The 13,570-nt window shown below is 38.2% G+C and overlaps 1 protein-coding gene across 7 annotated transcripts in view; it reads right to left on the bottom strand.

The window, feature by feature from the left end:
- The window catches only part of LOC128507346 (transcription factor 4-like), a 160,306-nt gene that overhangs the window by 67,285 nt on the left and 79,451 nt on the right, over nucleotides 1–13,570 (bottom strand). For all 7 annotated transcript variants that reach the window (XM_053478148.1, XM_053478144.1, XM_053478146.1 and 4 more), the window contains one exon: nucleotides 7,668–7,729. In XM_053478148.1, the coding sequence (XP_053334123.1) occupies nucleotides 7,668–7,729 (62 nt within the window). The remainder of the gene's footprint in view (nucleotides 1–7,667; nucleotides 7,730–13,570) is intronic.

Here is a 13,570-nt window from a genome sequence, read left to right as displayed (position 1 = left end):
GTGGGCGAGGTTTTGTCCTGTACACCTCCTCCTTTGCGTAGTCCCACAGGAAAATAATCACATGGAGGTCTGTGTCGCCCCAGCCGACGTCGTGGGAAATGCTGGTCTAACCACGCACGCACAGTACGAGCAAAATGGAGTGGGACACCGTGGGTGGTGCTCCAGTGACACTACAAGTTCTATTGCCTAGTTCATTTTCAACAAACCTATAGAAGTTTTATGTTCCTATTGCCACTCAGTTCCTTTACTAAAGATCCTGAAGTCAAATTTCATAATTGCTTAATAAAAGAAAAAACATTAATCATAAGAAATACATATCTTTATAATCAACTGTAACAGTAAACTAATCTGTCCCGAAAAAAACAAACAAACAAACAAAAAAAAAACATCTGACTCAGGGTCTTGATATAAGTCTGATGTGCTTCTTAGAAATGTGTGGACACACCACACACAGCTCTACTAACTCACACAGACTTGCTTACTCATCAGCCTGCTATATCCTGTTTCACCACAACATCTCTGTCAGTAGTGCAGATCACAGGTTTATATTAAATGTGCTGGCTTGAAGATGGCGGCATCGTTTCCAGAGCAGCAGCTTGTTCATGTGGACTTGTATATTGGACACATCAAATAATCTAAACCTGATGATTTACTCATTCAAAGTATCAATCTGGTCAGGTTCTCTCCGTGGAAACTTCTTAGGAGTCTTTGAAACAGTCAGAGGTGACACCTTTAACTAATCAGTTTTTTTCAAAACTGTAAAGTCTTTTGGATCAAGGAATTTCCCCTTTAAGGTTTCCCAGTAACAGAATGAGAAGCAATTTTTTAAAAATGTCTTTAAAAAAAAAAAAAGAAGTTGTTTCTGAGTGATGCAACCAAGAAGCATTGTGGACTGAATACATGGTAATGGTTTATATACATCACAGCATGTTAGCCCTTACTACACTTTGCAGATTTTCCACAATGTTAAACTTTATAATTTTTTTTTCAATTTTATTATTATTATTTGTAGTGGTAGAAGTGGTCAGTGTTTCCCACGTATGCGGTATCAAAAAGCTTTAAGACTAGTTTTGTAACATGCCAACAGAGGAGCACCGACCTTCATAAGTCATTGTGTTAAAAGACAAATCGGGAGCTGTTTGACTGGAGCCGTTCTTACCACATAGCGTCTGCGGTCACTTTGTGGACAGCAAGTTAGAACAACGAGTGAACGTAAAATTCAGCATAAAACGGCCTGCGAAAAACTGTACGATCCCTGACCGCAATGCATCCAATGTCACCGAGCTCTCCAACAACATGATCTCACTTTCGCACCCACCCCACCTGCCAGATTTGCCTTTTGATCCAGTCCCAAAGATGAAGATCCAGCTCAAAGGGTGCCGTTTTGACATCATTGCGAATTGTAGAAGTTGCTTGACAAGCTTGGAGAAGGACATATTCCAGAAGTGGAACGCTGGGAGTGTACAGTAGTTACCCTGTGCAAGAGTACTATTTTAAAAGTGATAGTGTGTAAACATAAATTAATAAAAAACTTTATTGTAAAGAGAGCTAATCTCATAACTTTTTGGTACCACCTGGGGTATTTTGGCCCCGCCTTTTTAAAAAATCCTTCCAGGATTACATTCAAATTAAATTTAGGCATTTGCCAGACGTTCTTATCCAAAGCGACTTTAAAGATTCCGTTATTGGATAGATACTTACACTGGGTTACTAGGTTGCTAACTAAAGCGACATCAGTCAAACACAGGTGAGAAAGGGATTTTTTTGGAGGGTTAGTCCAAGTACTGAAGAAACAAATATGTCTTGAACTAGTAGCGGACAGTTCCCTCTCGCTAACGCTCCTGTGCTATCGCGAGCAGTGTACTGAGAGGCAGTAAATGCAGAGTTTGACAGCTCATACAAAAGTCCTGCTGGTGTGTGGTGACGGAGGAGGCTTCAGACATCAAACTGTGCGTTTTGGTTTTCAAACACTGGATGGACTGTAATGCTGACTACGCACTAGGCCTCCTCTCCTGCATCAGCGTCTGCAACACAAATCTCCGGAGTGAAGCTCCAAAATCTAGTGGAAAGCCTTCTGAGAGGAGCGGAGGTTATTATAATGGCAAATCATGGACTAAAATCTAAAACGAGACATTCAACAAGCACAAACAAGAGTTATTTAAGAGTATTTTTTAATATATGCACTTAACTCATTATTGTCATCGTTAGTATTTATTCTTAGTATTGTTATCCTCTACCTCGAATAAAATAAACACCATCACCACTTCTGCTTGTGACAGGTCACTCCATTTCTAGGAGTTTAATCATCCTAACGATACATATGTATGTGCGCATCGACTGCCTACACACCCACACACACACACACACACACACACACACACACACACACACACACACACACACACACACACTCATACACACATCATTAGCATCCAAACATATCACAACACCCTAACGTGCTAATTATCATATGCACATAGCATCAGCCTGAAAGACACCTGAACACACTGAATGTTGATGCATCACACACACCTGCCCACACACTCCGACGCCAACGTTCAAACACCTTCCAGTATAAAACAGACAGAATCATTTGCACCGTTGCTGCAAATTTGCCTCCTTTCACACTGCGCTCATGTAGGATGCCAGTGTACGTGCCACTTTTTTAAAAACTCGTTGTGTGTGAGAGTGTGTGTGTGTGTGTGTGTGTGTGTGTATGTGTGTGTGTTTATCTACCCTTTAATTGAGTCTATGTTTCAGGTTTCAGAAAATATGAATATTGGTAAGTTGTTTTATTGTGACCAACCCAACCGTGATCAAAGCTGCCTATTAAAGAAAGTGTAATAGAAGTGTGCATGTTTGTGTATTTGTGTGTGTGTGTGTGTGTGTGGGAGGGGAGAGAAAAAGAGCGAGTGAGAGACTGTCTGAGAGCCCTCAGATTGATTTGTGGCTCTCATCACCTTGTGGAATGTTAGCAAAGGAAGGAGAGCAGGATGAGAAGAAGCAACAGGTGAAAAAAGAGAGCGGTGGCTTTAAGGCACATCACACACACACACACACACACACACACATACACAATGACGCGGGCCTTTTTAAAATGGAGCCCTTAACAAGGGGCAATTAACACGTTAACATGCAACAGGGAGACGAAAACTCTGAAAGACAAGCAGCCAAATGGAGGAGAGGAGTGATAAGCATCTCACAGCAAATCACCACCCGTGTAAGAAGGAAAGGAAGAGGGGAAAAAAAAGGAAAAGAAAAGCAAGACAGGAAAGAGGGGGGAAAAAACGTGTGAATTGCCTCTTTTTCACAGCCAAAAATAACCCGGTAAACATCTCGAGTGGAACTGCTGTAACACAAACACTAAATATGAAGGAAAGTCTCAAACACTGTCAAATCGCCTGTTTAACACAAGCGTGCGTTTAGGGAACGAAACCAAAGCAGACGATTCGGCGGCTTTATTCAGAGCATTTCGCCTCGACTGAAGCAGCTAAGTCAATGTGTATATATTCACACGCCCCGAAACTGTCTCAATATAGCGTAATGTACCAGGCGTACGCTGAGAAATGAAGCTGAAGCTGCTTTTAATCTTAAATGCTGTTAACAGCTTGCTCATTACCCCATGAGCTTGAAACCCAATGTAAAAGAATATGTTCAGATTTGGCATGCTGTGTGTGTGTGTGTGTGTGTGTGTGTGTGTGTGTGCACAAAGTTTAGCTCCTATATACAGATCCTAGAGAACGGGTTTCATTTTATCATTTCTGATTCGCCTCAAAAGTTGATGAGCAAACACGACTCAATGGTGAGTAACGAGGTGTGTGAGTGTGTATGTGTGCTATATAAGTTCATATAACAAGAAATAGTATAAAGTATAAAAAGTTTAAGCTGCAAATAAACATAACTTTGCAAAAACAACAGCATACTGTGTGTATCATGACTCGATCAGGTGACATAATGTACGGTACATTAATATAAGAAACTCCTCAAGCTGCCTTGGTTACATCATCATAAACGTAACTCTGTGTGTGGGGGCTCGTGAGTGGGGCAACGTTAAAGCCATTTGATCAGATAAGTCTGAATCCCGTCTGACAATGGACACATTTTAACACGCTTTCTTTTTCACTATCTTTTGTCCATTAAAGTGGCACAAACCAGTCCCAGGAGTCTTTGAGCTCATGTATGCTGAAGAGGACATCCTGCACTTTCCTGTGTGTTATGCTGTCAAATGAGGCAGCCTGAGAGGCTTAAAAACACACACACACACACACACACACACACACACACACACACACACACAGAGGTTGGCTTTATGCGTCTCTGAGGAAGCACGTGTTTGCTCCATGCTCTGGTAGTTAGTGAAAGACTCTGGTACCACCCACGTGAGGATGGGTTCCCTTTTGAGTCCTATAAAACAAAATTTTAGCTAATATGAGTAATGTGTCCTAAATATTTATTCATTCATTCATCTTCTATATCGCTTATCCTATACAGGCATAACACAGACCTGAGTAGGAACCTGGACCTGGACCCTGTATTTATTTTTTTTATTATTTATTTATTACTATAGGATTGCAAGAAGACAAATAAATATAAAAACATATTTCTTAACATTTTCCAGACAGTACAAGCCTAAACAATACTGGTTAAATTGTACTTTTTTATTGTTTAAGCATTTATTTCTAGACGGAAGCTTATTTTTGTAAGAGAGGCTTAATAATAATAATAAAATGTCTATCAATGTAACAATCTTACAATCATTTTTTTTTCACTACATAAGATAATGCTAGGGTAAAAAAATATTCGGAAATGCATAGTAATAAAATACACTAAATAAATGTGACTTTATTGAAAATAATTCCTAACCAAAAATCCTCTCAATTCAGCATCTAAAAGGGTGTATATGTAAACACCTTGATATATTTTTTTAAAGCACTAATGTACTATTATCACTATAGAATTTTTGTCTTTCAAAAGGTACTTAAAAATTCACCTGTGTTACTGAAGTCACTAAATCATTTGATCAAGTTTTGAAACCAGACTCGAAGTGGTGTGTGTGTGTGTGTGTGTGTGTGTGTGTGTGTGTGTGTGTGTGTGTGTGTGTGTGTGGGTGTGTGTTTGTGTGTGTGTGTGTGTGAGGGGGGGTTTGCATGTTCTCCCCCATGTTTAATGGGACTCCTCCAGGCGCTCTGGAGTCTGAGAATGAGTGGGTGAGTGGTTTGATTGGTCATTACTAATGATATGCTTTTCATCAGGTCCATCAGGTGTGGCATGAATAGTGGAGACAGCAGCCAACATATGACTGTACTGAGACATTACAAGGCTGTGATATAATTAGCATTATCACACATAAACAAGACCTTTGGACAGATTTAAATAGAAATTCCTTTAAAGATTTAAATGAAAATAAATTTAGAAATATATTTTTTAACATATGCGCTTAACCCAGTATTTTCATCCTTAGTACTTATCCTAATTATCCTCATAATAATAAAGATCCTAATGATAATAAAGATATAAATCCCTTTTCAAGTTCCATTTTTTCACACTTCAGCGAGGCACAAAGGCTGGTGAGGAATCTTTTCATGTCCCCGAATGAGGACTCATTGGTTACTTGTGCCCTACAAAGTTCACAGTTTCCTTTAGACTGATCACTTTCAACCCCTGTGGTTTGGAATCGCACTTAACATGGCTGAACCCTGACCCTGTGCAGTGTACTGCGTAGAATACCTCAGGCCGATCTGAACGCAACCAATGAAAGCCATTTGCCCTTTTTGCACAGACTGTGGAATACTTTTAAAGAAATTTATAACAATTTACATTACCTAAAATCAAATCTCAATTCTAAATCAAAAACTGTCCGGTCCATTTAATTAATTTAATTGATCAAGATTAGTGTAATTCAGTTAAATCAAACAGCTTAAGGTTTAAGATTGGAAATAAAACATCCACCTGCCTCTAATCTCTGATCGCCTGGGTTTGTGGCACATCTTTCATACTAGTTATTAATTTATTTACTTACTTAACTTTTGTTGATGTGGATTATTTTTCATTCACTATTATTCAAAGAAAGAAGGACCAGTGTCCACATTAACAAAAAAGAAAAACAAAATCAATCATTATGCCTCCATGCCTTGTGCAATACACTTCACTTTTAATAATTGAGTTTTAAATATTTTATTTTAAAATGTAATTTAAACCTTAGACATTGCTAATGGTCTTTCATTTTAGACCCTGAGCCAAAGTTCCTGTTTTATAAGTTCTGAAAAATATAAAAATGTGATCAAAATGATGTCTTCCTTTTTTTGCTGATGATCCGATCTACTATTTCATCACAGCAATTTTTATTTAAAGTTCTGATCTGCTTTTCTGCCCATATATTAAAAAAGAAATGCCTACATTTACAGCATCACTTTAATAATTTCCTGCGTGAGGGTCTCCAGTCCTTCTAGTGCCTCGTCGTCATTTCCTTCTCATGTCTGAACACCGATGTGCACAATTTCTGAATGAAATCCTTACTATGCACATTAACCTTACTGCACAGCACATGTAATAAAAAACGCATGAGTTCTCGGTAGCCTGTCCGGTAATAAACACTACAGAAACGCAGTAATATCATAAAGGACTATCTCTCTTCATCTTTCTAGGATTTCTCCAGCCACAGCTTTAAAATAAAAATAAAAATAGAAAAGAGAGCGTTATTATGCAGTTTGGACATTTGAGAGATTTGGCTATATCCCAAACCCCTGCAAGAGGCCAAATCTCGAGCTTTAGCAGGTGCATGTGGGACGCTCTCATTATTCACTGCAGTGCTGAAATAATGCATCTCCTGCTCAGAACTCTGCTGAACCCAACACCGTAAATCAAACACAGGTTATACTGAGCAATAAAAGATAACTTTTGTGACAGGGAATTATATTAATTCTGGCAAGATGGAACAATATGATTTCGGACAGGATGTTTATTTATTTATTTATTTTTTTGCTAGGAGAATGGACTGAGACTTAAATAAGCAATAAAGTCTGGATAAGAAAGTTTTACAAAAGCTTTAAGGCAAGGTTATGTTCTCTCTCTCTCTCTCTCTCTCTCTTCCTCCTGATTTCTCAGATTCAACTGCATGATCATTTTGATGGCTCTGTCTTGTCAGCTGTCAAACATAAAGATTGATTTCAAAGCCGGCTAATTTTTCATAAGTGACAAGACCCCATTTTATCGACACTAACCACAAGATTCAAATTTAGTTTTCAGGTTCTGGAGTCAGAAATGTAAAGAGGCATGAAGAGACTGGAATATTCATATCATGATCACCCTTGATCACACTCCATGCAAAAAGAAACAATGAAGTAAAAGATAACAATGAATAAAATGCTATGTAGATACATTCCTTCCCAACCAGTCCTGTAAAACACTATTTTACAACGCTTCACAAGCCAACGCTGATGTCATTCTGGTTATCTCCCTGCTTTTTCTATACTTTTCAGACATACAGTATGAAACCAGTGGATGGAACGGCCGGCCGAAGAGACGGACACTGTTCTGATCCTGCAAAGAAGCTGTGAGATGCAGGACGGTGCAGAAATGCAGCACACAAACAAACCCCACACAAATAATGGAAGCAGAAAGACAAAAGTGTTTTTTTTGTTTTTTGGAAAGTGGAAATGGACTCGTACCTGATGGCACCCGTGCAGGTTCGAGTCACGACCGTATGAGTACGACGCTCTTTCTGTTTTACCTGTTTGAAGAGAGAGGGAGAGTCATTAGTCAGTGATTTAACACCTGCAGCTGGGAAACACAACATTTCACATACACACACATGTACACGTACACCAAGCTTTGTCAAAGTCCCTCAGTGGAGGCACCTAATTATATATGAACACATGCTGCATTTAGATTTACCATACTGCCCTTGGATTGCAGCCAGGCGCTCTGAGGTCAGGACCGAATGCGGCGGCGGATTTGTATCGAGAGAAAAGATGTTGCGCTGTTTTAAACCGCTTAAGTGCTCTTTGTGTTTTGCCTGAATAGGTATCATGGGTTATTGTCCACTGTGTCCGCATAAAAGAATAATACTAATTTTATTATTCTTCAGGATAATTCTCTAATCTTTTAGCTTAAATATAAATGATTAAAACCAATATTATAAAGCATGATAACAATATAACAATTACGATAATCAATCATAGTACCCTTTTTTTTTTTTTTTTTTACTTAGTGCTGTCTCTCTATGTGAGCGTCTCAGAGATAGTACTTATGTAAGGGAAAATAATCCTTTATCATTATCTTCTCAGCTGAACAGCTTATTTAAAAAACACCTTTGTGATGATAGAATTTATTCCTGTATTTGCTATTTACTTGGCATGCACTGTAAAAAAAAATATATATCATCTGTCTCTTAATTTATTTGAGTCACGCAGAAGTTTCCCTACGAGGGCATCTTCAGTACACGAATGAAAACCTCTTATTACGTAAAAACCAAGGATTTAGGGGTAAAGTCGAAGGTAAAGCAGTCTTACATTTTTAGACATTTCAGATTATTCCCAAAGCTCACTCTTTAAGACAGAGTTTTCTCTGCGCCTCTTTCACTATACTGAAATAAATTACGCTATTAATAATAATAATAATAATAACAAAATAAACCGCAGAAAAGCAAACGAAACCTCTGCACACCAGTCTGAGCATCCAGCTGCAGATGATCTCTGTCATTAGCATGTGTTATGTTCAGCCGTGGATGTAATACGTTTTCACAAAACTGCTGACGTGGAGAAAAAAAAAACGAGTTGTGTTTCTGCTTGTCGTTCCTATCCTCCATTTCATGTGTTGAAAAAAATAGGGATTATTTGATATTTTATTGCTTTATCATATCCACCCAGGTGTGTACTGATTTTAAGATGTGCAAAAAAAACAAAAAAAAAAGGCTGGAGTCACCAAATTTAAGGTGAAAATCAGCCTGAATGGTCTCTGAGATGTGTAATTAAGGCTAGAGGGGATCCACGGCGGTGAGATGTTCTGCGGCTTTTGTGCCAAGCTGAGATCGAGGAGGCAGAATTAACACGGAAATGGCACCTTATCAGTCCCTCTGAAGGTGCCATTCATAATCGTCTTTCACACACTCCTCGACCAGCCAGAACTTACACAGTGCCAGACTTCGGGTGTACTCCGTGTGTCTGTGTGTGTGTGTGTGTGTGTGTGCGTGTGAGAGTGTAGGGGAGAAAAATATCTTAAAGACAATGTCATGAGTAGAATAATTTAATAATCATACACATGATTAAAAAATATTGTAGAACTAAACATTCTACAAAGAGATTTAAACTTTAAAAATGAATTAAACAAAGTTTTCTAATTCATTTATTTATGAAACATTTAGGAGCCAACGTGCCACAAATCTAGCTTTATTTAAATTGTTGTTTTCTATGTACATGTATATGTTTTACCCTAGGGAAGTAAACGGCCTAAAATAAGACGCCAATATACTTAAAACTATTACAATTAAATTAAAGTTAGCTATATTTATATGTTAACATTCAAAAAGGACAGCAAAACACAAAAATATGGAACAACTCCAACATCCTTCTCTTTTAATCCTGCTTAATAATTAATGCATGTTTCACTCTGCTTCTGCTTTTGTGACATTTGCAAATTCAAAATTTAAATGAATGTAATTTCATGTTTCTTTTCTTTCCTCACACACACACACACACACACACCAAAAAAGATCTATCTGATTTTTATCCTTGATAAAAAAAAAACTTCATCACATGTTACAAGACTGGTAGGAATTCAGCGATAAAATAACATTGGATTTTTAACTTTTTATAGTTAATGATATTTAGAACAAAAGCTGTCCAATATTTTCCTTAATATGAACACAAACAACCGAGTTTACATTAACATTCGAAACGCCAAGATACGCCCGTAATTTTGTTGTGTTAAAGCGAGTTAATCCCAAGCGCATCAGCTTTTTGCCAACTGGCAAGCCGATGCTTCAGACAGCGCTCGTATAGGAACCATATTCATACTAATTACTAATTAAAACCAAATCAAAGAAAAAACAATTAATTTAATAAATTATTGAAAAAAAATATATATAGGCATCTGTAAAGTTTTTTTGTTGTTTGTTTTTTTCCCTCATAGCGAAACCTAAATAAATAAATAAGCAGAGAGCGCGTGTGGGTAGATGGCTCAGACATCTTAAGTGGTGATTGATTAAAAAATAACAGCCGTGTCACATTCAGTATATCGGAAAGCCTTTACATCACAGGAAGTGACCTGGGGCAAACAGCATGGCGGATTTTCTTCTTTGTTTGAAAGACAGACGGAGGAAAAAAAGAGAGGAAAATATAGATATATATATAGAGAAAGGTGTATTAAAAGTATTTCTATCCAGTCTAATGCAGTTTTTGCCATTTTTTGATCGAACACAAATGAGTCGATTCGTTTATCTCACAGCTCTCCGCAGTTTTATTATAACACACAATGATGAGTATAACCTGTAAATAATACCATGACAATAAATGTGTTTATTCGCACATGCCGCTGGAGCATCACAGGCCAGATATCAGACAGTTGGCACTTCACTGACAGAAAATGGTTTCCGTGAAGGAAAAAGGCAAGGTAGCATTTTTTTTATTTCGATCAACCCCCACTAAACCCCCCAACACCACCACCCTTTTCTCCTTTGAATAAGACGAGCCAAAACGTGTTGGCAACTCCCGAAAGAGCGAGTGATGAAGTGAACTTGGCACGCTGGCACACTGAGAGAGTCCTGATTGGTCAGGGTCGGGGGGAGGGGGGGGTGCATTTGAGGTGGGCGTTGGGCGTAATCTCGTGCCAAGTTCAGTACTAAAGGCACATTTAAAAATTCACAACATTTATATTTAATTATTAATTCATTTGTTTGTTTCTTTGCTTGTTGGATTGGGTGAACAAATAAATGTACGAAACAAAGGACAGTTTATTTATTTATTAATTTACTCATTCATTCACTCATTTATTGAGGGAGTATGAGGGTAAGACCCTGTTAGTCTGTTCCAACTCAGAACAAGCTTGATAATGATTTCTGTTCATTGAGTGACACTCTTTCAGTCCAAAACAAGCTAACCCATGACATACAGAAAGGGAAAAAAAGAAGAAGGAGGAGAAGAAGAAAAAGGAAAAAAAGAATTCACCAAGCAATTCAAATATAAGTAAATTGAATAACATTGGATACGTTTTAGTTAATGATATTAAGGACAAAACTGATCCAATATTTTCCTTAATTTAAGGACAAACAACTAAGCTTACATTAGATAGATAGATAGATAGATAGATAGATAGATAGACATATTGAATATGCTAATTGAAATAATGGGGGGAGAAAGACAGAAAGAGAGAGACAGAGGGAGACAGAGAGAAAGAGAGACCAAGTCACACAGATATGAATCAATCATAGTAATACAATGGTTTCCATGACATCAACAGGAATATTTCCAGAACTCAAGTTTAACAAGAACACACACACACACACACACACACACACACACACACACCAAAATCCACAATTATATAATGGTCTCGTTGGGAGCAAAATACATTTGCCCCCTTGTCTGAGCAGGAGAACCTATAAATTATAAACCAAATAATAAAAGTAGCGTCATGACCCTTTATTATTTTTTCTCCGATTTGATATGCTGCTCTGTACTCTGTACTTTTTTTGGTTTAAGCGATTGATAGCCAATAGCTGCTTGAGATGCAACAAATTAAAATTCAGCCGAGGACGTTCGAGAGCTGTGCACTTGTTAAGTTCTTTTGAATGCGCTTGATTACATTCTAGGCAGGCATCCTGATGCGAAACAGCTCCCCATTAAACCCTCCCTACACCCTCTACCCCGTCGCAAATCAATAAAAAAACAAACACACTCACACACACACGCACGCACGCACATCGAGCCCTGACGCTCACCTTAGCCGCTAACCAGATGGAGGTACCTTCGCTGAAAACAGAGCGCATGTATGTGCTACACCGAGTGATGTAGAAAAGAGAAAGCACCTGAGTTTCTCTCTCTGGATGCCACTCTGTCGCTCTGTGTTCACAATCAATTGTTTTTACATTTGCACATGGATTTATTTATTTGTTTCTCGCTAATTTGACACCATCGCTCAGATAAGAATATAACTTCTCCTTTGTCGTATAATTCTGATAGAGAGACGGCACTTGGAAGAATCGTCTTACGGCGCAATTTGTGTATTTGTGAATGTGTTTGTTTGTGAGAAACCCCAGTCGCTGAAATGCAGCAGCCACTGCGGTGTTTTTTCTTGGCACGGTGACAGCATTGTTGGTGCCAAGCCCTATGGCGAGAAGTACTAAAAGACGCATAAGGATGGCATTAGAGCTCAAATCGTATCCTCTCGTTCACTGTGTGCAGTTTGCCAGAGCACAATCCAAATTTTGTCTTCGTTTTTATTTTTTTTATGGGAGTGGGGGGTGGATTGTGGATTTGGTTTTGCTCGTTTGCACTCTTTCTTTTCATCTATCGATCCCTTCGCGATGTCCCCTCCACTTACAGTGGCCTCCACCTGTGAATTTACTCGAAAAATGTTGATTTCTTTGATTTGCTTTTTGTTTCCACGTGCTTTCTTTGTCTGTTTTTGGCAGTTTATCGTGTAAACCAAAGACAAAGGACCGCCGTGCTTTTATTTCAACGTTCCCTTTTGTTGGATGGATTTAGAGTGCGATCTACAATACCTGACATGCACAAAGCAGAGAAAAACAGAACAAGGCTTTTCCGTTTGTGTGTGTGTGTGTGTGTGTGTGTGTGTGTGTTTTAGACAACTCTAAAACCTAAACAAACGAACAATGCTCTTCATTGTGCTTCAAACATAAAAAACACGACACACAAAAAGCCTGCTAAAACAACAGCGCTAACTACTTACGGCAGTAAAATCTCAACAAAGAAAAGAAAGCTGTATGAAATCGCAAATACTATTTAGCTTTGCATTCAACAAAAGAAGCATGCCTCGCTGAAATCTCACTTTAACTGTTTGTGCTTTGGGATGACAAAGATCTTCGGATTGTATTAGAGCAGATTAAAAAAGAAGAAGAAGAAGAAGAAGAAAAAAAAAACACTGGTAGGGAATTGTAATTGAGCGCTTAAAAACAGCTAAGTGGATTCACCAAAGCCTGGTTGAGTCCTCCGTAACCTCAGCGAGGACTTTCTTTTGGCTTTCAACACGCTTAGACAAGCTTTAGCATACAGTATGTAAGCTTTTGTCAAATACAACAATAGCAACAAGATAAATTCAAGATTAAAGCATATATTTCACAAACCTCTTTAAAACTTAAACGGTTAACCTAAAAGATCCTATATAAACAGGTATAGCTGAATAATAATAGCTATACGAGTTATAAATGAGATGTGATGGCAGGTTTTTAGAGAAAAGATTTTACAAGGCCCGTCGATTTCCCGATGAGGTCTTGGTTGTGCAACAAAAACATGACATACATGTTTAAAAGCTGGAGGCGAAGTGGAGTTAAACAGAGCACTCAGTGAGACCTTTCATTATTTAATCAGGACTAACTCTATGATTTTAACTGATG

The sequence above is a fragment of the Clarias gariepinus genome, chromosome 19, assembly GCF_024256425.1.
Source record: "Clarias gariepinus isolate MV-2021 ecotype Netherlands chromosome 19, CGAR_prim_01v2, whole genome shotgun sequence".
Taxonomy (NCBI): Eukaryota; Metazoa; Chordata; class Actinopteri; order Siluriformes; family Clariidae; genus Clarias; species Clarias gariepinus.
This window is presented reverse-complemented; position numbering and strand designations above follow the sequence as displayed.